Source organism: Silene latifolia, chromosome Y (genome assembly GCF_048544455.1).
Source record: "Silene latifolia isolate original U9 population chromosome Y, ASM4854445v1, whole genome shotgun sequence".
NCBI classification, from domain to species: domain Eukaryota; kingdom Viridiplantae; phylum Streptophyta; class Magnoliopsida; order Caryophyllales; family Caryophyllaceae; genus Silene; species Silene latifolia.
The window spans coordinates 157,787,887-157,814,450 of NC_133538.1; the positions used below are offsets into that span (position 1 = coordinate 157,787,887).

A 26,564-nucleotide genomic window follows, 5' to 3' on the forward strand; every position below is an offset into this window, starting at 1 on the left:
ACTTTCTTGAGAAGTTTGGTAACCGTTTTGGCATCATCGGTTGGGGTAGCAATTGCTTCTACCCACTTTGACACATAATCAACGGCTACAAGAATGTACTTGTTTCCTTGAGATGACGCAAATGGTCCTTGGTAGTCAATTACCCAAACATCGAAAATTTCTACCTCCAATATTCCTCATTGTGGCATCTCATTTCTCCAAGAAATGTTTCCGGTTCTTTGGCAAGGATCACAATGGAGAATAAATTCTCTAGCATCTTCAAACATGGTAGGCCAAAAGAAGCCCGATTGGAGGACCTTAGCAATAGTTCTTCGTGCTCCATGGTGTCCTCCATAAGGTGATGAATGGTATCCCTCTAGAACGCCTTGAACTTCCCATTGGGGTATGCATCTTCGATAAAGTCCATCTCTACATTACTTGTAAATATATGGATCGTCCCAAAAGTATCTCTTCACTTCAAACAAGAATCTCTTTCTTTGATTGTAGTTCAAGTTTGGAGGAAGAACTCCTCCAACAATGTAATTAGCATAGTCGGCAAACCATGGTATGGTGTGCTTCTCAAGTTGTGAATTGATGGCCATCAAAATATCATCGGGGAAAGAGTCATTGATTGGTGTCTCTCTTTCATCATCATGGAATCGAATTCTTGACAAGTGATCCGCTACTACATTCTCGGCTCCCTTCTTATCTCTTATTGATACGTGCATTTTATATAGTCCTTTTAGGCCTTTTTATGCACGCATTTCTATGCTATTATCGTAATTTTATGCTACGAAATGCCCCGAATATGCTACTTTGGTTTGCTTTGTTCTATTTGCAGGAATGGGCCAAAAAGTAGTGAAATCAAGCCTTTTACCGTCCGTTTTGCATGCATTTGGAGGAAGAGTTAATTTGGAGCGGAAATGTAGCTGTCTTGGGATGCATGAAGCCACTTCGGGTACTAAAAAGACAAGTCAAAGCTGAAACTAACGAAAAACATGGCTGCTGAAGTCAGATAACACTCGATCGAGAGCTTTTCTGGTCGATCGAGTGCTTTTGGATGGAATAAGAAGTCGATCGATTGCAATTTATGCTCGATCGAATGATGCGTTTTAGAGGTTTACTCGATCGAGTGGTTATTTCACTCGATCGAGTGGTTCGTGCTTAGCTCTGCTCGATCGAGCAGTTTTAAAGGGCTCGATCGAGTGGTTTACAGTGGGCTCGGGCTTTTCTTAATCCTTTTTCGTATTAGGTCAAATAAATAATCCTATTTCTTATAAATAGGAAGGAGAGACGTCATTTGTAACTCCCTCTTCGCTCCCCCATTTCTCTTATCATCAAATACTCTATCATACGTTATTATTTCTCCCTTGTCACTGTTGAATGCTTCTTTCCATTTCCATTTTCCGGATCTTTCTCTGTAACTTTACTCTTCTCTTTTACTCTTTTTATTTAATGTTTATTTCTCTTCCCTTTATCATGTCTAGCTAATTTCTCCCTGCTAGGATTAGGGGAGTCAATGAATGAATGTTAGTTGCTAATTAGTTTGCAGATTATCGTCGTTGTTTTTGTCTATGTTGTTAATTGCTGCTTTAATTGTATCTTGCTGATTGAGTCGATGTAATTAGCCTTTTTAATTTTGGTAAGCCTTGACCTAGACTGGAAGGTTGGAAGGGGTGGGACTCGCAGTGAACAATAAAATGCTTTAGTGAGGGCAGAAGCTAAGCTGATAGTATTTTAGGGCGAATTGAGACCGGAAGGAGATATTCGTTGCCCCTTAGACCAACACATCGACTAATCTGTGACCTTAGCTGTAATTAACTGACGTTCGTTGATAACCCGACATCCTACTTTACTTTCCCTCTGCTTAATTTCTCTTATCTCTATTTCTCTTGCCTTAATCTCCCTTAGTTTAAATAATTCAAACCCCCATCTTGTGACTGTAGACAGACTGAATTGACAAGTAGATAGTGACCGCCTCCCTGTGGAGATCGACCCTAATTACTGCTAGCTTCTGTTAGTGTAACTAGGTATTTTATTTTTGATACCTGGCGACGGTATCAAATTTTGGCGCCGTTGCCGGGGAGGCAACTACTTTATTTATTTGTTTAATTCTGTCTGTCTTTAGCCTCAAGGGATTTATCCCTTGAGGCCATTCTCATCTTTTTCTTTAGTGCTGTTTTGATAGGCCCTACAGGTCCTACCTAGACAGTTCTAGGTAAAAGATCGTCAAAGGGAAGGCTTGAGTACCTTTGACCCTCCACCTATGTTCCATCCTATGGCGCAGCACGTGATTTACTGCGGGAGATATGGTGCTACTGGGCACAATGCAGCTATTTGGATGGCAGAGAACGACGAGGTCTACGCGTTCAAGCACCGTAGACAAGTTATACATTCCGTTGTAGTTGTGCCGCCGCATCTACCTTATCAACGAGGCTATTAACAGCCTCCATCTATCTGGCCACTGCAACAACAAGCTCCTCCTCCTGATAAACGGAAAGAAGAGATTGCTGAGTTGAAATCTTTAGTGAAGGCGCTTGCACTCCAAGTGCAAGAACATGATAGACACACTTGTGCGCAAATTGATAAGCTCGAGTCTGAAATAGCTCAGTTAGCTGCTGAGTCGAACATTGGGAAACCAGAGGAAGTCCACGTTACCTACGCAGAAAGTGGTCTTTCCCACGAAGGACCCGCATTGCCTAGAGTTGCTGATGATTGGGACGACTCGGAAAATGAAGATCTATCAGATAATGATGCCTCACGCGAAGAATTCTGCACTGATCAGCAAGAATCACTCGATCGAGTGGATTATATTGATCGATCGAGTGAAATACCTGAAGAAATGTTCGATCGAACACAATACATCACTCGATCGAACAACTGCTTAGAGGAAGTACCCGATCGAGCTGTTTCATATACTCGATCGAGTGATTATCAAGAGGGAAGCTTTCGATCGAGCAGTGATTCTACTCGATCGACTGATTTAGCTAGTAAGAGCAATGATTTATCCCTTGGGTTCATCTTAGATGACAATTTTGACAATGATAATGGTTACGGTGAATCTCCCCTTTTCAAAGTCGAGTTGGATGCGCATGAGGCTTCGATTTACGGGACGAATTCCACAGAGGAGGGTGACGAGGAGACAGCTGAGTTGGTAATTTCTCCTAGCACGGAAGAGGTAATATCTTCCTTTGTCAATTATTCGATTATTGAGAGCAACCAACCTGAGGTAGTTAACGATAATTATATTATTGTTTGTTTAAATAGTACATTGCCTCATTTGACTTATGCTTCGTATTTTAATGCCATACCCCCTCCCAATTGGACAAGTGATTTAACAGTTTTTCACCGTACTTGTCATCTTAAATTTGTTAATCGGAATTGGCACCTCAAATTATTGATAATTGCTCCCGAGCTCCTTTATTTTGTTGACAAATTTAGGACCTATCATAGGAAATTTGTTAGACTCAAACGTTTATACATTTTATTTTCCTATGTCATTATTCTACTATGGTTCTACTTACAGTTTTGTGTAGCACATGCGCAGCTATTTGATCGGTTGCTGCGCGCTTTGAGCTGTTTTGACCAGGCTAAATTAGAGCAGCAGTTGAAGAAAAGAAGGTCGAGCTGCGACCTGTCTGAAACTAGCGCTACCCGGGAGGCAACCTGGAGAGATTTTAGTTTTAGTTGTTTTTCAAACATTACATTTCATTTCATTTTAGTTGTAATAATTGGTTTTCATACCATAGACTATTTCAGCTACGCTTGTTTTGTTAGTTTCGCGGGTTGTCTATGTTGCGTCTTTGCAGGAATATATTAAGGATGGCTCGATCGAGTACTTTTTGTACTCGATCGAACACTTTTGCTGCTAATTTCACTCGATCGAGTATCCATTCTTCTCGATCGAGTACCTGCCAAAGATGATCACTCGTTCGAGTGCCCTATCTTCTCGATCGAGCAGTTTTAGATGCCCAAGTCACTCGATCGAGTAATCTACTCTCTTGATCGAGTGCTTTTTGCTTGGATTAGCTTCCTGTGACAACACTCTGGGCTGTTTGCGACCTCCCACGTTGCTGGCTGGTTTGGGGAGGCCCCTTATTCGCTTAATCTTGTAAGCTTTCTGCGTCTACACTCTTTTTCTTTTAGTTTGCGTTTCCTTTCCATGTTTTGGTACAATGAGGGCATTGTACGGTTCGGTTTGGGGAGGTTATGCATCCATATTTGTGTCTGCATTTATGTTTTAATGCATTTCTGTTATCACGTTTAATTTCTGTATGCATTGTTGTTCATTTTTAATAAAAATTCAAAAATCTCATAAAAATTAGAAAAACTAGAAAATTTCAAAAATTTCACGTTTATTTTAGCATATAGGTTGAGTCGGAACGGTGGATTTTAATGATGAAATTGCACTACAATTTGTGTTTTTGCCTAGGCCTTGCATAGGTTAATATCTTTTTAGCTTTGTCATTTTGCATATCTACGAGTTAATGTTAAAATTTAGCTGAACGAATAGACTTGACCTGAAAATTATGGCAAGCTACTTATAATTTCTTAGATTTAGGGCCTTATAAACTGGTGTCATTTGTGACCAGTTTCATGTAGGATTGTGAGTAGTTACTCCTTGCATAGCATGTTCATTAATTTGCACGTATATGAAATTCAATTGCTTTTTGCCTGCATACATTCGGGTTAGTGGTTGGTGTCACATGCAGGGAGGTGCTTACAATTTTCCTTTTCTTACATTTTTCACCCATTTAGCTCCACTTAAGCCAAATCTTGCCTTTTTTACCCATTAGCTACATCCAAAACTAAGCCTGCCTAGTCAAGCTAGTTTAGTATGTCTTTTGCGGTATGATTTTCCGTCTGCGGTTTGGCCTGTGTGTATATTATTGGAGTTGGTGGAGGATGAAGGAAAGGAATATGAGAATGAAAAAAAAGAATTGAAAAGGAGGATGATGAAAAAAGACGTGAAAAAGAAGAAAGAAAAAAAAAAGAAATGAAAAAAGAAATAAAAAGAAAAAGAAAAAAATCGTGAACCATCAAAAACGAAAAAAAATTCGAAAAAAAAGGAGAAACCGAAAAGAGGAAAAAGAAGATTTGTTGAGACGGTTTCTACTCCTACGCTTTATTCATATTTTTTTGAGGAGTATTTTCAGTTCAGTTTGGTGAGTTTTTGTGCCAAACGAAGGGCACTTGAGCTTAATTCATCAATTGAGTTGGAAATGGATGTTGTCATATGGTTTTGTTTAGGTACTAGCTTGGCCGCCTATACCTCCACATTCCCATAAATGTTTGCCTTTTCTTACCCATTACCTCACTTTACCATACTTTTGTAAGCCCTCGGCGATGACAGGACCTCGATTGGTTGGAATGTATGTGTGGTAGTTAGAATTGTCTATCATATCAATTGCATGCATGTTTATGTAGGTCGTAGTTTAGGTGAGTGACTATATTTCTTTCTCTCTTATATTCATATGCTTACCCTTTGCTTCATGAGAAAAGAGTGACCCGTGAGAGTCCATTATTAAAGGTCTTGCAAGGTCGACGGTTCAGCTTTATTGTAGACATCCTATAACTCGTTTGCATTTGACTGTTTTGCTATAAGTGTTAGTTTGCTTGCATTAAATTGGTTTGAGTGGGCATTTGTAGCTACCTCTGAGTTATCTTTTCCGTTCCATTAGTTGCATTTAGTTTACTCGAGGACGAGTAAAGGTTCGGTTTGGGGAGATTTGATACGTGCATTTTATATAGTCCTTTTAGGCCTTTTTATGCACGTATTTCTATGCTATTATCGTAGTTTGGTTTGTTTTACCTTATTTGCAGGAATGGACCAGAAAGTAGCGAAATCAAGCCTTTTACCGTCCGTTTTGCATGCATTTGGGGGAAGAGTGAATTTGGAGCGGAAATGTAGCTGTCTTGGGATGCGTGAAGCAACTTCGGGAGCTAAAAAGACAAGTCAAAGCTGAAACTAACGAAACACGTGGCTGCTGAAGTCAGATAATACTCGATCGAGAGCTTTTTTGGTCGATCGAGTGCTTTTGGATGGAATAAGAAGTCGATCGAATGCAATTTATGCTCGATCGAATGATGCGTTTTAGAGGTTTACTCGATCGAGTGGTTATTTCACTCCATCGAGTGGTTCGTGCTTGGATCTGCTCGATCGAGCAGTTTTAAAGGGCTCGATCGATTGGTTTGTTGTGGGCTCGGGCTTTTCTTAATCCTTTTTCGTATTAGGTCAAATAAATAATCCTATTTCTTATAAATAGGGGAGACAAGTCATTTGTAACTCCCTCTTCGCTCCCCCATCTCTCTTATCATCTAATACTCTATCATACGTTACTTTTTCTCCCTTGTCACTGTTGAATGCTTCTTTCCATTTCCATTTTCCGGATCTTACTCTGTAACTTTACTCTTCTCTTTTACTCTTTTTATTTAATGTTTATTTCTCTTCCCTTTATTTCTGTTCTTCCCTTTACCATGTCTAGCTAATTTCTCCCTGCTAGGATTAAGGGAGTCAATGAATGAATGTTAGTTGCTAATTAGTTTGCAGATTGTCATCGTTGTTTTTGTCTATGTTGTTAATTGCTGCTTTAATTATATCTTGCTGATTGAATCAATGCAATTAGCCTTTTTAATTTTGGTAAGCCTTGACCTAGACCGGAAGGTTGGAAGGGGTGTGACCCGCAGTGAACAATAGATTGCTTTAGTGAGGGCGGAAGCTAAGCTAATAGTATTTTAGGGCGAATTGAGACCGGAAGGAGATATTCGTTGCCCCTTAGACCGACACATCGACTAATCTGTGACCTTAGCTGTAATTAACTGACGTTCGTTGATAACCCAACATCCTAGTTTCCTTTCCCTCTACTTATTTTCTCTTCTCTCTATTTCTCTTGCCTTAATCTCCCTTAGTTTAGTTTATACAATTCAAACCCCCATCTCGTGATCATAGACAGACTGAATTGACAAGTAGATAGTGACCGCCTCCCTGTGGAGATCGACCCTACGTACTGCTAGCTTCTGTTAGTGTAACTAGGTATTTTATTTTTGGTACCTGACGATGGTATTACTTATCTCCAAATCGAATTCTTGGAGTAGCAAAATCCATCTCAACAATCTTGGTTTCGCCTCTTTATTTATCAAGAGATGTCGAAGAGCACGGTGATCCGAGAAAACAATCACTTTTGATCCAAGCAGATAGGAACGGAATTTGTCTAGTGCATAGATAATGGCAAGGAGTTCCTTCTCGGTGGTGTCATAGTTCACTTGGGCGGCATCGAGAGTCTTGCTTATATAATAGATAGCATGTAAAGCCTTTCCTACCCGTTGGCCAAGAACCGCTCCAACGGCGTAGTTACTCGCATCGCATGTGATCTCAAATGGTAGTTCCCAATTTGGTGGTTAGATGATCGGTGCCGAGATCAATGCTTCCTTGATTCTATTAAAAGCTTCAACACACTCATTAGTGAATTGGAATTGGGCATCTTTAAGCAAAAGTTGATTGAGGGGTTTCGCGATTTTGGTGAAATCTTTTATAAAACGGCGATAAAAACCCGCGTGACCGAGAAAGCTTCTCACCCCTCTAACATTCACGGGGGTGGGAGTTTTTCTATCACCTCAACTTTAGCCTTATCAACTTCGATGCCCTTTTCTGAGATTAAATGACCCAAAACAGTACCTTCATTGACCATAAAGTGACACTTTTCCCAATTCAAAAGAAGGCTAACATCTTCACATTTTTGCAATACAAGAGAAAGGTTATGCAAGCAAGAGTCAAAGTCTTTTCCATAGACACTAAAATCATCCATAAAAACTTCCATTATGGTTTCTAGGTAATCGGAGAAGACACTCATCATGCATCTTTGGAAAGTAGCGGGGGCATTACATAAGCCGAAAGGCATTCTCCTATATGCAAAAGTGCCGTAAGGACATGTGAAAATGGTCTTATGTTGGTCATCCGGGTGTATCGAGATTTGGAAGAATGCCGAATACCCGTCAAGGTAGCAAAAGAATTTGTTAGAGGCTAACCTCTCAAGCATTTGGTCAATGAATGGTAGGGGAAATGATCCTTTCTTGTTGCGGAATTCAATTTAAGATAGTCAATACACATACGCCAACCGGTGATCTTCCGTGTGGGTATTAGCTCGTTTTTATCATTTGTTACCACCGTGGTACCTCCTTTCTTAGGTACCTCTTGAACGGGGCTAACCCACAACGAATCCGATATAGGGTAAATGTAGGAAATATCGGTATACTTCCCTTAAAATTAAGGATTATAACGAAATTATAATCTATGAAAACTAGTCATAAATAAAATGCATAAACAAAATAGAATAGGGATTCATAATCAACCTTTGGTCCTTGGAAATATGGCCTAAGAACAATATCAAAATTGATATCCGCCTAATCGTTGCACCCAAGATGATATGAGAAATGCCCTTTTGTTCATGCTAGAATCGATCCCCAAATTCACTAATTAATTTAGGGTTTTTTGTGTTTTTTTTATGAGAGAATACTAGGTCAAATTAGGTTAAAAGAGAAGTGAGAAAATAATCTCCCCCTTATCCCTCTTAAACCGTTCAAAATGGGTAATTAGGGGAAGATATTTTCTTCCTCTTTTTACTCTTATTTCGGTTTAGGCAACAACCAAAAATTAGGATAAAATCTCCTTATTTTCGGTTATTCCAAAAATGTATAAAAATGTGTATAATTATAAATTGTCATTTATTTTATACCATATTAATAAGTCTACACACAACAGCTTGCATTCGATTTATTAATACCGGTCTGTAATAATTTATTATGACAATCTCGTATAATATATACTTTAATTATAAATATCGCATATTTATAATTAGCTAATTAAATATAACCGATTACATTTAATTATGAATTAACATCTTAATTCGTTCAAGCTAACATTATATACATTAATTAAATATAACAGTTTATTTTCAATTTACGAATTGTGATTAATTAAATCTCGGCTAATATTATTTAATTAGATTAAATAATCGTCTCATAAACACATTGACTAACTGTTTAGTCAATTACATGGACTAACCTTTTAGTCATATAAGGCATCAATGTGATTACATTTCCATAATCACATCTCTCAAACACATCCTTTAGGTGTGACTTTTAGGGACCAGTTGATCACCGCCATCAGTATGATAATAACGTCAAACTTTCTAGCAAGCCAACCGTTATTAGGTAATCGTTAATCAACTGGTAAAATACAAAGTATACCCTTGTAAACCTATAAGAGATTTATAAATGTTATCACACTAATTGTGGAGGACACAAGCTCCAACAATCTCCCACTTGTCCTCACAAGTGTATGTGCGATAACCGCTTCTCATATCCTAAAATTTCTCCCACTCAATGTAAAACATTTTGCAACATCCGTATTCACAAAGGTCGTATTTTACAAGTGATCAATATCAAGAGTGGTTTCCCCGACTAGAGAGTAACTTAACTGATAAACGAATCATCATTCGAGCGTGGCCATGCATTTCAGTTACAACTCCTCGAGTGGCCCTGAGAAATAACTAAACCTGATAAAGGTTGGATATATTCTTCAACTCGAATCCTGCAGATATAAGCACGATGAAATGACCCGAAAAAATCGCTTAACCTCCCCGTTACTTGCATCCATGAGAAAGAAACCAAAGTCACCCAAAAACTGCCTTAATCTCAAGAGACAGTCGATAGTCAAAAGAATCGACTCTAGGAACACAATGGACGTCCAATCCACGACCTGGCACCGAATGTTTTTAAACATTTAGGACTCCATTACGTTGTCACAAAAATTGTCCTACGAGATATCGTTATCACTCGTATCTGTAATCGATCAGCCAACTGTTTGACTTATGGCTCGTTGAACCCACCATCAATCAACTGCACACTATAATAGCCATATTTATTAGCTCATGTAGACAATTACTGACCCAAACAAATATAATGTAATTCAGTTCACTTTGTGGCGTTCAATGTTGTCGGTACAATCCACATGAAAAACAAAATATTATAATAAAACGATGAAGTTATAAATAGTATATGAAATAGGATAATGTATCGAATCCATAATCAACTACTACAACTCAGGAACATGTTTAATTCCCATGGAAATAACGTGCCCTTCATGCTTATCATAATTCAACGGTTTAGTGAGAGGATCCGCGATGTTATCATCCGAAGCTATCTTGTCAATCACTATCTCTTCTTGCTCCACGTAATCACGGATCAGGTGAGCTTTCCGATGTACATGTCTAGACTTGTTGCTAGACTTTGGCTCCTTAGCCTGGAAGATGGCACCTCTATTGTCACAATAGATAGTGATCGGGTCATTCGAACTAGGAACTATCGTAAGTCCTTATAAGAATTGACGCATCCATATAGCTTCCTTTTGCACGCTTCCGGCGGCATAGTACTCGGATTGATGGTAGAATCTGCTACAACATCCTGTTTGGAACTCTTCCGGTGACCGCAGACCATTAAGAGTAAAGACAAACCCGGACCGAGATTTTGAGTCATCTCGATCCGTTTGGAAGCTAGCATCTGCAGAATCGATTGGTGCAAGCATAGCTTAGTATCTCCTCCATAAGTCAATACCCTATCCTTAGTCCTCCGTAGGTACTTAAGGATGTTTTTAACAACTATCCAGTGTGTTTCACCTGGATTATTTTGGTACCGACTCGTCATACTCAATGCATATGCCACGTCTGGACGTGTGAATATCATGGCATACATGATTGATCCTATGGCTGATGCATAAGGAACATGACTCATGCGCTCAATCCCTTCAGGCGTTGTGGGTGACTGAGACTTGCTCAACTGCATCCCAGACGTCATTGGAAGGTTCCCCTTCTTGGAGTTGGTCATGATGAACCTTTCAAGAATCTTATCCAAATAAGACTCCTGACTCAGTGATAACGTCCATCGTGATCTATCTCGATAGATACGGATTCCCAATATGCGTTGTGCCTCACCCAGATCTTTCATCTGGAAATGGTTCTACAACCATTCTTTAACCGAAGATAAGAGAGGAATGTCATTCCCAATCAAGAGTATGTCATCAACATACAATATCAAGATAATAATCTTGCTCCCACTCGACTTGATATATAAGCATGGTTCCTCGACCGATCGAGTGAAACCATACTCTTTTATCACCTGGTCGAATTGATGATTCCAACTCCGAGAAGCTTGCTTAAGTCCATAAATGGAACGCTTAAGCTTGCACACTTTCTTAGGATTTTCAGGATCTATGAAACCTTCGGGTTGTACCATGTACAACTCTTCCTCCAAATAACCGTTTAAGAAGGCGGTTTTCACATCCATTTGCCAAATTTCATAGTCATGAAAAGCGGCAATCGCTAAGATAATCCGAATGGAACGCAGCATAACTACGGGTGCAAAAATTTCATCATAATACAATCCGTGCACTTGAGTGAAACCTTTTGCCACTAGTCGTGCCTTATAGGTATCTGGTTGCCCGTCTACAGAACGCTTTATCTTGTAAAGCCATTTGCACTGTAGAGGTTTTACCTTATTAGGTAAATCAACTAGACCCCATACGTCATTCTCATACATGGAGTCCATCTCAGATTGCATGGCTTCAAGCCATAGCTTTGAGTCGGAACAGGTCATGGCACCTTTATAGGTAGCGGGTTCATTACTCTCTAGGAGCAAAACGTCACTCTCCTCGACCATACCAATGTATCTGTCTGGAGGATTAAAAACTCTACCCGACCTCTTAGGTTCCTGAGGAATATTAACCGTATCATCAGTTGGAGGAACATCTTCCTCCATCCGTTGCTCAGTTGTTGGTTCTGGAATCTCCGACAGCTCGAAGGTTCTATTACTTGTCTTGTTCCGGCCCTTGCCACCGCCCATACCCGGTTTTCCCTAGAGAAAAGGCCAAGGGTTTCTACAATTTATATTGATACATACACTAAGATATTCACTAGTGTATTATTCATTCTTTTACACAACCAAAACTTAGAGAAGTTTAGAGAGAAAATACTCATATATTTCCTTCCTCTTGGCCGAAATTACAAGAGACAAAAACAAATATTTTGGGTCAATTTTAGTAAGATTAATATTATTCTAGTTCTAATAATATTAGTCTTTTAAGAGGTTACCTTTGGTATTCATCTTTGGGAGGGATTCTAAGCTTGAATCTTTGTTCATCCATATAAGGAAAGCTCATGAACAAGTAAGAAGGAGATCTTACTTATGCCCTTTAATCCGAAATTCCATAGTAAGAAAGACAATTTCTTCTCTATTCTTATTTAAGTTTGCATGCATAAGATCTAGTTTTAATTTTATGACTAAATTAAAATATCACATATATGAATATGTTATATAATGAGATTAAATTCCCAACAATGTTCTCAATTAAATCTTTAGCCTTATCAACACTCAACTTATCAAATGCCCCTACTCCGGATGATATAGTCACAAAGTGGGAAGGAAACAAATTATCAAAGAAAATAAGCATGATTTGGCAAGATGAAATACCATGGTGGGGACAAGCTCTCAACAAACCCTTAAACTTATCCCAAGTCTCACTCAAAGTCTCAAACTCGCCTTGTTGAAAATTATAAATTTCATGTATCCTAAAGGCAGTTTTATAGGGAGGGTAAAACTTGTTTAAAAAGGCTTGAACTAAGTCATCTCAAGTGCAAAAGGTGCTAGAAGGGTGAGAGCGTAACCATCTCTTAGCTTCACCCTTAAGACTAAAGGGAAAAAGTAAGAGTTTAATGGTTTGGTCCGATAATCCCTCCTTCTTAACAAGGTCACAATTTGGTCCAAAAGTCTCTAGATGATCAATTGCTTCATCACTATCTAAACCACAAAATACATCTTGCCGAATCAACTCAATAAGACCTATATCAAACTCATAATCAACATCCACAACCCCAATATTAATAGGTCGATTAATATGAGTAAGGTTTGGTCTACAATGATCACGTATGCAAGACATGGTCATGTGTGCTCAAAGAAGTGACAAATAAGAGACAAGTCACAAGAAAACAAGTAGTGCAACACTTAAGTAACATGCAGCAAGTTTCATGTAACAAGTAACAAGTGCGTAGTCTAACAAATCTAAATCTAAAACTAATATCAATCCGTTGATCTCCCCGGGAACGGCGCCATTTTGATAGTGGGTAGAGGTCGCCGTACCCAATCAAACAAATTCTCAACTATCGTAGTAGGGTAGTCGAGGTCGAACCACAAGGAGATCAAGTTTGAGTACTAGTTTTGTCTTAGATTATAAGCTATCTACGCAAATCATAAAATTGGTTGAAATAAAGATAAGACACTAAACTAGGAACTAACTAAGACTACTAAACAAAGTGAACAAGTAATGAAAATTGGTTTAAACTATAAAGGAAAGGCTAGGGTCCGATTTCTCCTCCAACACACCATGTTTACACTCATAAATCCCGTTAATAAGTCATTGAGTAATAGTTAGGGGGAAAACGCCTCTAATTCGCTTACTAACTCCCTCCCGGGCTCATAGTAGGACACTAGTCACCCCGACATACCTCCCTCCCGGGCTCGTACGTCGGACTCCCTTATCCTAAATTAAGGTCAATAAGCCCACGTTATCTTCCCAGTCATCCCACTCCCTTTCTCAAGGGTCGATTTCAAACCGGAAATTAAAGGCACCCTTCTCATGTTCTCCCTCCCGGGTTCAACTCAAGTGGGCAACTAGTCTAAGTGAGGTGAGCCGACTCCCAACCTAGCCAACTCCCGTTGACGGCCAAGGGTCAAAAGTCAACAACAATCCCAAATAAAACATTACAAGTCAAATCCTTCAATTAACCCCAACCAACTCCCCCAACAACTAGTTAAATGGGAATTAATCATGTAAACTTGACATGTTAGGGATTAATCGAACCCTAGTGAGGTAACTACTCACTGATTAAACTAATTAAACTACTCATTAGTAATAAAGATGAAATAAATATAATTAAGACAAGAAAGATTAAAACTTTAAACTAAACTAATCTAAACTAGCCAAATATAACAATAACAATTACACTAAACATGGTAAAACAAATAAAGATTAAACTTTGATTAACCAACTAATTAAAACACAATAATAATCTAATTAACAATAAGATAAAAGGAAAGAGAAGAAATAATACCATACATGAAAGGAAATTGTATAAGAAAGTTAGGAAATTCTCTTACAAACCCAAAAGATTGAATCTTGGAGGATAATTAATCCAATCTAAACTAATTTTGAGTGTGTTTATGAGGAAAAATACCCTAAAATTAACTATTCCGACTCCTACTACTCCCCTCCTTTTGCTCTCTGCCCAAAAAACTAACACCCAAAAGACGGCTGCTTCTAAATTCTGTCCCCTTATCCAATCCCCCAAACAAAAGGGGTTTGGTATTGGGCCATGTTTCATCCAAAGAAACAAAAGTCAATGATCCACTAAATGAGACCAACAAAAGTAATATGTCATGGTTGGCAGCGCACCAATATTTCATACAAGACAAAACATGCCCATTTGGCTTCTCCGTGGCCCGATTGGTTCATTCGGTACTCGCTTCATTTGGTACCTATAATTACAAAAAATACAAGAGCAATACCAAATCTCGAAAAATAATATTAAATTACATTTTCTAAACTAATCAAGTAATATTTTATATAAGACTAAAATGGATCGATAAAATTAACTCGAGTTACTAATTTCGTTCAAATAAGAGATAAAATGTGGGTCAAAATCACGTAAAATATCGTCTTATCAAATCTCCTCACACTTAGCTCTTACTTGTCCTCGAGTAAGCTCGAGAATGGTAAAACATGGTAGTCAAATTGGACCCTAATACTAAAAGTGAATGCACGATATAAGCATCACTTAGTTATTTAACTCCGAATGAGTTTTAGCGCACTCAACACCCTTTCAACTCACGTAGTTATGCTTATGAGGAAAAGAAAAACTCGCAAGGCAAGTGAGGTCTTGCACAAAAAGATGTGAACCATGCAAGTAGGCAAACATACAATCAAGGACGGGTTCACATAAACACAAAATAGCTACCTTTTTCATCTAGATAGCCGATCCAAATCAAACAATTTCGGTGGTGTCATTTATTCTCTCATTCCTCAACTAGCAGTCCAATGTCTATCAAAGAAATAACTATGAAAAAACTTAGAAAATTACATTTACTACATACATAAACGGTCGGTCCTCTATTCAACCGCCAAAGACAAGTGAGTATGGGTGAAAGAGTATGGAGTGGAACTCCCATGACGCCACCACCACATCATAGACAATGTTGCGTTCATCAAAGACAAACAAGGGTCGTCCTATTCTAGCTAGGCGGCAAAGGATGGCTATGTTTTTGGCAAAATGAGTGATTATTTTCGAGGCATTCCCTTCTTTTTGTGACATTTTATTCTTTCATTTGGTTTCCCTTTTTTTTTATTAAACTAACAATGAAACTTTTGTTGCTTTCTCTCTCTCTTTTTTTTTTTTTTTTTTTTTTGCCTGGGGAACGAACCCGGGTCACCCGCGTGACAGGCGGGAATACTTATCACTATACTACAACGACACATTTTGATATGCGGGTAGATGTCGTCGTACCCAATCAAACAAATTCTCAACTAATGTAGTAGGGTAGTCGAGGTCGAACCACAAAGAGATCAAGTTTGAGTACTAGTTTTGTCTTAGATTATAAATTAGCTACGTGAATCATGAAATTGATTAATATTAAACTAATTGCTAAACTAAAAATAAATTAAACTAAGACTACTAAAGTAAGTAAACAAGTAACATAAATAGCGCTTTAAGCAATAAAGGAAAGCCTAGGGCACGATTAAACTACCAACACTCGTAATCACCATATTAATTCCGTCAATTAGTCATCTAAGGATAATTTAGTTAGGGGAAAACGCCTCTAATTCGCCTATTAACTCCCTCTCGGGCTCATAATAGGACACTAGTATTCCCGACTCACCTCCTTCTCGGGTTCATGACTTGGACTCCTCAACTCAACACTTTAATACCCGAGAACACGCAATATTTCCCAACTACTCAAATATTGGTCAAGGTCAATAAATTTACGATAGATTCCCAGTCTTTCCAACCTTTTTCCCAAAGGTGAAGGTCAAACCGGTTCCCAAAGGCACCCTCTTTAGGTTCTCCCTCCCGGGTTCAACCCAAATTGACAAGGAATATAAGTGGGTGGTCAATTTCGGACCTAACCAACTTCCATTGGTGGACAAGGGTCTTTAATCAACCTGTAATACCCCGCATTTTAGACGGTAGAATAATATTAAAATGTGTTTTAAATGATATTTAATAATTTAATTAATTGGATAATAAGTTTGTAAGACGGAAATAAAATATAAAATAATTAAAAAGGAAGAAATGTGGGTCGTGGGCTTGAGTATATAGTCGGGATTGTAATTGTATATTATTACTAATACTAATATGGGAGTAATTAAAAAGAAAAGGAAAAATAAAGGTAATTGCTTTAAGGAAACTTCCTCCCTCTTTCCTTCCCACACCTATATAAATAAGCTATTGTATCCACCCATAAGCATACAAAAACATAAAAACACAATAATTGATCTAAGGCAAGGGAGAGAAAGATCTAAGGGAGAAAAATAAGAGAATTCATCCAATTATTGTTGTCTCAAGGTAAGACCGTCTCAACTTGTATTTATATAGTCGTATTTAATTAAATTATCGTTTAAACTCTGTATAGACCACCGTGAACCGTGCCGTTACCCTCATTAGTTGGCCTTGACCGTCGGGATACTAGTGGGACCTGTCGTGGGTCGTTGACCACCACCGTGGAAGGTGAATTTCGCGTCTAATGTTATGGTTGTCGCGGATTTAAGACGGGTTTTGTGACTTACTGGTTGGACGAATAAACACGGGACTTGGGTGTCTGGTTAGCTCGGCTATGGGCGGTTTTAATGGTGGAGTCGGGGTGGCTTGAGGTGGTGGTTGGTGCGGTGAGCTGTCGGGTTGTGGTGGTTCACGCGGGTTTAAGCTGTTTAGGTGGGTTTTGAATCGTTTAATGGGTCGTGCGTGGGTGTAGCAGGTGGTGGAACCACCGTGGGTCAAGGGAGACCACGGTGGTGGCCACGGGTGGTCATGGTGGCAGTAGGGTGGTGATTTAGTCGGGTTTTGTTGTTTTCGTATCGGGTTTTCGGGAGCTGTTTAGGGCGCGGGTTTGGGGCCTGTATAGGCGGTTTCAGGTGGTGGTTAAGGGTTGTTGGGGTTGGCCGTGTTACATACTAGGCGTGGCAGGTTTGGGTGGTGTTGACCGGTGGTTAGTGGTGGCGTGATAGGTGGTTAAAGGAGGGAGTTGAACGTGGTGTAGGGGAGTGTTGTTTCGTGGAGTTGGGTATGCGTAGGTTGCTGTTTGTTTGTGTTCATCCGTGTAAACGGGATTACATGGGCCATGGGATGTATGGGTTGGTCGTATCAATAAATTAGTAGACCGGGTTACGTAATCGTTACACGGAAAATTAATTATTCAATTCATTATATTAATTTAATTAATTGCAATATAATCTTCTTTATTGGGAGATTGGCACAGAGAATTTGATAATCTTTTTGAGCTATTGAAGTGTCCTGCGGAAATGCAAGTGGATCAGGCTGCTTATTATCTAAGAGGAAAGGCGGTATGTGGTGGACTAGAAGCAAGGAGGTGTGAGAGAGGTCAATTTCGCAAATAGTGGAAGTGATTATGTGAGGTGGTCGGGGTTCAAGAAGGTTATGAATGCTTGTGTTCGTTCGAGCACATTAAGAGCGAGAATGAGAGCAGAATTTGACTCTTTCAAAATGACAGATGAGATGACAGTGGAGACCTACTACAATAAGTTCATGGAGCTATCTGAGTATGTTGCAGACTTAAACTTCAGTGAGGAGATGTTGGCACTTAGATTCGAGAAGGGGTTGACCACAACTATCAAAAAGAGGCTGGCAGCTGGGCAACCAAGTAACATGGATGACGTGTATCAAAGAGTGGACATGCTTTGAGAGGATTGCGAGATATGCTTAAGGAAGAAAAGAAAGAAAAGGGTGAGAAGAGAAAGACTGAGGCTGCAAGTGAGAATGCTGGGAATAAGAAACAAAATGTGAATCCATACCGATCTTTTTTCTCCAACAATGGGCAGAATGGGAATGGAAACCGTGGGGGCTTCGGTAGAGGAGGATCTTCGGGAGGCGGTGTTCTTACTTGCTTTAGATGTGGGAAAGTGGGTCATAAGATTGCTTGATTGCGAGTTCATGTGGGAAGTCAAGGAAGGGGTTTTGTAAATGTAAACCAGAGTGGAGGCTATCGTACTCTCTATGCGAATTATGGGAATTATAATCCAAGATCCGTGGTGACAATTATCGGAGGAGCAACAACAATTATTCCAATCAAAATCGCTTGAACAACAATCAAAGCAATAGTCTTGAAGATAATGAACAGTGGAAATCAAGAAATGGGTCAAGATCGGCTAGTCGAGTGGAGCTAAGAGCAGTGGAAAATTATTTATGATGGGAAAGGAAGCGGCAGAGGAAGATGCTCATGTTGTCACGGGTACATTTCTTGTTAATTCCGAGCCTACCTTTGTTTTGTTTGATTCGGGAGCTACCCATTCTTTTATTTCAAGTGAGCATGCTAGGACTTTAAAGTTGAAAGAATATGATGAGATAAAAGACCTAGTAGATATACCTTCAGGGGATTCCATACCTTGTAGTCGTGTGTATAGAGATGTGTCGATTAAAATTGGGAAGCTATCTTTTTGACCAGTTTGATTGAATTTCCTTTGGGTGGTTTTGAGGTAATTTTAGGGATGGATTGGTTGAGTAAATATAAAGCCTTTATAGATTGTCACCAAAAGAAAGTAACCTTGAGTGGACCTAAGGGAATAAAAGTGTCTTACAAGGGATTTGTAGTTAAACCAAAAATAAAACTTATCTCAACAGTTACCTTAAAATCTTGTTTGAGGAAGAGAGGTGAGTTGATCTTGTGTCATGTGAGGGACACGCGAGAGAGGTGCCTGGGCGGCATCTATACCGTTGTACAAGACTTTCGGGATGTGTTTCCGGATGAGATTCCGGGTTACCACCTCAGAGGGATATTGATTTTGGCATTGACTTAAAACCTAGGGCGGGACCAATTTCAAAAGCACCTTATAGAATGGGGCCTAAAGAGTTGGAGGAGCTTAAAAAGCAGTTGGAGGAATTGTTGGATAAGGGCTATGTGAGGCCAAGTGTGTCACCTTGGGGAGCACCTGTGTTATTTGTCAAGAAGAAAGATGGGAGCATGAGGTTGTGTATTAACTATAGAGAGCTGAATAATGTGACTATCAAGAATCGTTACCCTTTGCCGCGGATTGATGATTTATTTGACCGGTGAGTGGGGCCGGAATATTTTCTAAGATTGATTTGAGGTCGGGGTACCATCGATTGAGAATTAAGAGCGAAGATATTCCAAAGACTGCATTTAGGACAAGGTATGGACACTACGAATTTGTTGTTATGCCATTTGGATTAACTAATGCACCGGCAGTTTTCATGGACTTAATGAACCGTGTGTTTAGTCCCTATTTGGATCAGTTCGTGGTTGTCTTTATCGATGATATCCTGGTGTATTCTAAGAATAAAGAAGAGCATGAGAAGCATTTGAGGATTGTGTTGCGACCACGAGGGAAAATAATCTTTATGCTAAGTTGAGCAAGTGTGAGTTACGGTTAGAGAAGGTTGCCTTTACGGGGCATGTGGTGTCTAAGGAGGGAGTGTCGGTGGATCCAAGCAAGATTGAGGCGGTTTCAAGTGGGAGAGACCGAAGAATGTGGGGGATATTCGAAGTTTTCTGGGGTTGGCTGGCTATTATAGGAGGTTTGTGAAAGACTTCTCAAAAATAGCTAAGCCTTTGACTACCTTGATGAGGAAGGAGCATAAGTTTCAGTGGGATGAGAGTTGTGAGAAGGCATTCCTAACCCTGAAGGAGCGCCTGACTACGGCGCCTATTTTAGCCTTACCTGAAGGGAGTGAGAATTTTGAAGTTTATACAGATGCTTCGAAGAATGGTTTGGGATGTGTGCTTATGCAGAATGGGAAAGTGATAGCCTATGCCTCGAGACAGCTGAAGCAGTATGAAGCAAACTATCCAACTCATGATTTGGAGTTGGGAGCGGTGGTTTTTGCCTTGAAATTGTGGCGTCATTATCTTTATGGAGCTACTTTTAAGGTATTTTCTGATCACAAGAGCTTAAAGTACATTTATACTCAGAAGGAGCTAAATATGAGACAGAGGAGATGGATAGAGTTAATTGGAGATTACGACATGGAGATAATTTATCACGAAGGGAAGGCTAATGTGGTGGCGGATGCACTTAGTAGGAAGTCTGTCCATGCTTTGTGTACTGCCATGTCTAGGATGAGATTGCGTGAGGAAATGAAAGAGATGGGCATTTCTATGATCAGGAAAGGAGATACAATTGGAGATTTGACCATTGAGCCAGAGTTGTATGAAGAGATCAGGAAAAAGCAAGAAGAAGATGCGAGAGTGGCACGGTGGAGAGAGGCCGTGGGTGAGGCCATGGTGGAAGGCGGGAAGAAACGGTTTCATATGGGTAGTGATGGTGGTTTGAGGTTTGATGGGAGATGGTGTGTACCCGATGATGAAGAATTAAAAAGAAAGATTTTAACTGAAGCTCATTCTACTCCATATTCTGTTCATCCTGGAGGAGATAAATTATATAAAGATTTGAAGAAGACTTTTTGGTGGCCTAAGATGAAGAAAGAGGTTCTTTGAGTTCGTTCTTTAGATGTTTGGTTTGTCAAAGAGTGAAGGAGAGCATAAGAGACCACAAGGTAATGTTCGATCCTTGGAAGTGCCTGAGTGGAAATGGGAGAGCATTTCGATGGATTTCATTGTGGGGTTGCCTAAGACTCAAAGAGGGAATAATATGATATGGGTGATTGTGGATCGATTGACTAAGTCAGCTCACTTCATTCCTATGAAAGATACTTGGAGTAAAGCTGAGTTGGCTAAATCTTATGTCAAAAATGTGGTGAAGCTTCATGGTGTGCCAAAGGATATTGTTTCTGATCGTGATTCAAGGTTTATATCTAAGTTAAAGCAAGAATTGCAATCTTTGATGGGGACTCGATTGAAGATGAGTACGGCATTTCATCCAACTACTGATGGTCGACCGAGAGGACTATTCGGACCTTGGAGGATATCTTTGAGAGCTTGTGTGATGGAGTTTGGTGGATCTTGGGAGGAGAGATTGGACTTGATTGAGTTTTCGTATAATAACAGTTATCATGCTAGTATTGGCATGGCACCTTTTGAGGCATTGTATGGCGGGAAGTGCGGGAGTCCTGTGTGTTGGGATGACGGGCGGATGCGGTTGTGTTGGGACTGAGATGATACGAGAAATGGTGGAGCAAGTGCACATTATTCGTCAAAAGATGCGTGCGGCGCAAGATAGACAAAGAAGAGCTATGCGATTTGAAAAGGAGTGATATAGAGTTTGTTGTAGGAGATAAGGTGTTGCTTAAAGTGTCTCCTATGAGAGGTGTGATGAGGTTTGGGAGGAAAGGAAGTTGAGTCGAAGTATATTGGGCCATATGAGATTTTAGACAGAGTTGGAGAGGTAGCTTACCGTTTAGCATTACCTCCATCTTTGGATAGAGTGCATAATGTTTTTCATGTTTCACAATTGAGGAAGTATGTGAGTGATCCTAGTCATGTCTTGGAGCTTGAGCATGTTGAGATTGATGAGCGATTATCTTATGTTGAAGAGCCTAAGGAGATTTTGGATCGAAAAGTGAGAAAGACTCGTAATGGAGAGACTGCTCTAGTGAAGGTTTTATGGTCTAATCATAAGGTGGAAGAAGCTACATGGGAAGCTGAAGCTGCTATGCGAGAAAAGTACCCTAGTCTTTTTGTTTGAGTTAGTTGGTTACGGGGACGTAACCCTTTTTCTTAGGGGGATAGGATGTAACATCTCGTATTTTTTTTTATATATAACATTTTTTTTTTAGGATAAATTTAATAATAAAAGTATCTTGTGAAGGATTTATAAGAAATTTAGTTGGAATTTATTTGAGATATTATTTCTGTTGTTTGGGTATTTTGGTGAACTTCGGGACGAAGTTCTTTTTAAGGAGGGAAGACTGTAATACCCCGCATTTTAGACGGTAGAATAATATTAAAATGTGTTTTAAATGATATTTAATAATTTAATTAATTGGATAATAAGTTTGTAAGACGGAAATAAAATATAAAATAATTAAAAAGGAAGAAATGTGGGTCGCGGGCTTGAGTATATAGTCGGGATTGTAATTGTATATTATTACTAATACTAATATGAGAGTAATTAAAAAGAAAAGGAAAAATAAAGGTAATTGCTTTAAGGAAACTTCCTCCCTCTTTCCTTCCCACACCTATATAAATAAGCTATTGTATCCACCCATAAGCATACAAAAACATAAAAACACAATAATTGATCTAAGGCAAGGGAGAGAAAGATCTAAGGGAGAAAAATAAGAGAATTCATCCAATTATTGTTGTCTCAAGGTAAGACCGTCTCAACTTGTATTTATATAGTCGTATTTAATTAAATTATCGTTTAAACTCTGTATAGACCACCGTGAACCGTGCCGTTACCCTCATTAGTTGGCCTTGACCGTCGGGATACTAGTGGGACTGTCGTGGTGTTATGTCGACCACCGTGGAAGGTGAATTTCGCGTCTAATGTTATGGTTGTCGCGGATTTAAGACGGGTTTTGTGACTTGCGGTTGGACGAATAAACACGGGACTTGGGTGTCCGGTTAGCTCTCGGCTATGGGCGGTTTTAATGGTGGAGTCGGGGTGGCTTGAGGTGGTGGTTGGTGCGGTGAGCTGTCGGGTTGTGGTGGTTCACGCGGGTTTAAGCTGTTTAGGTGGGTTTTGAATCGTTTAATGGGTCGTGCGTGGGTGTAGCGGTGGTGGAACCACCGTGGGGTCAAGGAGACCACGGTGGTGGCCACGGGTGGTCATGGTGGCGATAGGGTGGTGATTTAGTCGGGTTTTGTTGTTTTCGTATCGGGTTTTCGGAGCATTTAGGGCGCGGGTTTGGGGCCTGTATAGGCGGTTTCAGGTGGTGGTTAAGGGTTGTTGGGGTTGGCCGTGTTACATACTAGGCGTGGCAGGTTTGGGTGGTGTTGACCGGTGGTTAGTGGTGGCGTGATAGGTGGTTAAAGGAGGGAGTTGAACGTGGTGTAGGGGAGTGTTGTTTCGTGGAGTTGGGTATGCGTGGTTCTTTGTTTGTTTGTGTTCATCCGTGTAAACGGGATTACATGGGCCATGGGATGTATGGGTTGGTCGTATCAATAAATTAGTAGACCGGGTTACGTAATCGTTACACGGAAAATTAATTAATTAGATTATATTGCAATTAATTAAATTAATATAATGAATTGAATAATTAATAATTAAAATATAATATTCGTTTAGGTGACGGTTTTGAAGTGGAGTATTTACGATTATTTTATTGACCGCTTTATTGGATTTGCCGTTGAGGTAGGTTATCTACTCAACTCGAATATGCATTGGTGTGATTTATTAAGTAATGGTTAGTTGGAATTGGATATTTAACTGTTGAATGGTGTGTTGTTAATTTATTACCATCCGTATTGTATATTGTATTGCTATTTTTGAAGGCCCGGTCCAAGGGTGGCGGGTAAAATGAAGAACCGGTCCACGGGTGGCGGTATATAAAAGGGTGTCTCGGGACTTATGTTGTTATTGTTTATAAGGGTGTCTCGGGTCATTAATAAGGGTGTCTCGGGTTATTTATATGGGTGTCTCGGGTTGTGTATGGAGGATGTGTGGAGATTTGGAGATGTGATCGGGATTGATCATTTACATATTTATTCTGTATTATTGTTGTACTGTTCTTGTTGTTTAGATATTCCTACTCAACCGTTGGGTTGGCCGTGTATTCGTTAAACACCACTGATGAACCAATAATTGGGGAAGCGATTGATTTCGGGTAATTGAGCGAGGCTTAGAAGGGGAGCTGAAGGGCGAGAGGATATGACATTTACTTAGCTGTTTAGATCACCTTAGAAGAACATACAATATTTATTATTCGTATTATTCAGTTTTCCGCTGCAGTTGTATTTATTAATTTAAATATTTATTTTGGATTATGTAATAAAGCCATTTTAACATTATAATTATTTAAAAATCTTGTGGTTTCGTTTACCTTTGTATTCACTACCTCGTAATCGAGATGGTAAAATATCGCTCATTTATCTAGGAATGCTAGTAAAAAGCGCTTTCTTAAATAAATGGGGGTGTTACACAACCAACTTCCCAAATAAAACATTAACAAGTTAACTCCTTTGGTAAACCCCATTAACTTCCCATTGACAACTAATTTAAGTGGAACAAATTAGGTTAATTACTCATGTTAGAGTTTAATCGCACCCTAGTAAAGGGATTACTCACTAATCATAATTATTCCATCACAAGACAAATAAATAACTATTCTAAACATGAAATTAAACATAATTTGGCAATAAAGATTCCAACATTGAACAAATCTAATGACGAATATTATTAAACTAACCCTAAACATGATAAGAGCATTAAAACTAAAACTTTAATTAATTTAAACAGATTAAACTAATTAAAAACATAACATTAATTTAAATAATAATGAGTAAAAGGGAGAGAAAGTAAATTACCCAACTTAAATTAAATGGAAATGGGATGGTAAATCTTCATACAAATCTTGTAAACCGTAATTACTAACTAAATTAGATTAAGAAATGTAAAGAAATGAGGGATTTTTGATTGTTTGGGAGAACAAAATTGAAACTACCCTCAAATTATTGATACTCTATTGTACTGCGTCCCGTGCTCTCTGTCTGTCGCCTCCACTAAATTGCCCAGAACTCATATGCAGTCCCCAAAAATGAAGATTTTTTTGTTGTACTGCCTTCCGTCTTTTGGTTCAAGCTCTCCTAACTTCTAGGCCCAATAACAAAAGTGAACTCCGTGTCTTAATTTCCTACTCCATGATGTCCAAAAGTCAACCGAAAGTCCAAATGGACTATGATAGCCAGCCTCTCATAGATGGCAGCCCAACTACATAGGATACCGTTATGGGCCACGTCTTAATTTCTTTTTGTCCTTTGATCCGTATCGACTCGTTTTGCTTGACTCGGCACCTACAAATACAAAAATACGGGAGCAATACAAAAATTCCGACAAATAATATAGATCGACACAAATTAAAATAAACCAAATATTATCCTATTTTATTTAAAAAAGGGTAAATATAGCTAACTCGATTTATTAAATTGACTAAATAAGAGATATAAAGTGGGTTAAAAACAAGTCAAATAAAAGGGTTATCAAATCTCCCCACACTTATCTCTGACTCGTCCTCGAGTAAGCTCTAGAATAGTCAAAAATGCTAATCAAATTGGACCTCTAATAGTAAAAGTGGATGCACGATATAAGGATCACTTAGTTATTTAACTAATAATAGTCGAATGAGTTTTAGCGCACTCAACGCCCTTTCAACTCACGTAGTTTTGCTCATGAGAGAAAAGCCAAACTTGCAAGGCAAGTGAGGTCTTGCACAAAAATATATGAACCATGCAATTGGTAAACATACAAAGAAGGATGGGTTCACATAAACACAATTCCACACAAAATGACTACCTTCTTTATCTAGGTAGCCGATCCAAATTAAACAATTTTGGTGGTGTCATTTATTCTATCATTCCTTAACTAGTAGTCTAATGCCTATCAAAGAAATAACTATGAAAAAGCTTAGAAAATTACATTTACGACATGCATAAATGGATGGTCCTCTAATCAACCGCCAAAGACAAGTGAGTATGGGTGAAAGAGTATGGAGTGGAACTCCCATGACGCCATCACCACATCATAGACAATGTTGCGTTCATCAAAGACAAACAAGGGTCGTCCTATATATTCTAGCTAGGCGGCAAAGGATGGCTATGTTTTTGGCAAAATGAGTGATTATTTTCGAGGCATTCCTTTTTTTTTTTGACATTTTCTTCTTTCATTTGGTTTCCCCTTTTTTATTAAACTAACAATGGAACTTTTGTTGTTTTCTCTCTTATTATTTTTTTTTTAATATCACATAATTTTTTTTTGAAATGATGCGTAAGGGATTTATTTTGGAATAAAGCCTCAATTTTTTTCAAAATAAGAGAGGTGACGTTATTGAGATTCGCCACAAAGCAATCCATGACGTTTTTTAGATTCGCCACGTTATTGCCCAAATAGCGTTTCTCCCCTATTTTTTTTATTGAAGTTTTGGGGTTTTTGTTTGTTTTCAATTTTTTGTGTTTTGTTCGAAAAACAAAGGATGGCCGCCAAGCCTAAATAGTCACCTCAACAAAGTTACAAATGAGGCATTACATCATGAGTTGAAATGGAATGAGATACCATACACACTTGATTCATATTGACAAAGTCGCATAAAAGATCATCCTAAATCGATGCATGTGTAAAAATGATTCTCAATTGAAATTTCATGAATTTCTATGTTAGACAAGTGACCACTACTACT

At 39.0% G+C, this 26,564-nt stretch overlaps 1 protein-coding gene across 1 annotated transcript; it reads left to right on the forward strand.

Annotated features, from left to right (window-relative positions):
• The first annotated feature begins 19,149 nt into the window (after positions 1 to 19,149).
• On the forward strand, positions 19,150 to 21,916 carry LOC141629255 (uncharacterized). Its single transcript, XM_074442284.1, has 5 exons — positions 19,150 to 19,212; positions 20,065 to 20,202; positions 20,266 to 20,599; positions 20,982 to 21,343; positions 21,692 to 21,916. Exons 1-5 carry the CDS (start codon positions 19,150 to 19,152, stop codon positions 21,914 to 21,916), a joined length of 1,122 nt encoding a protein of 373 aa, XP_074298385.1.
• Positions 21,917 to 26,564: the final 4,648 nt, after the last annotated feature.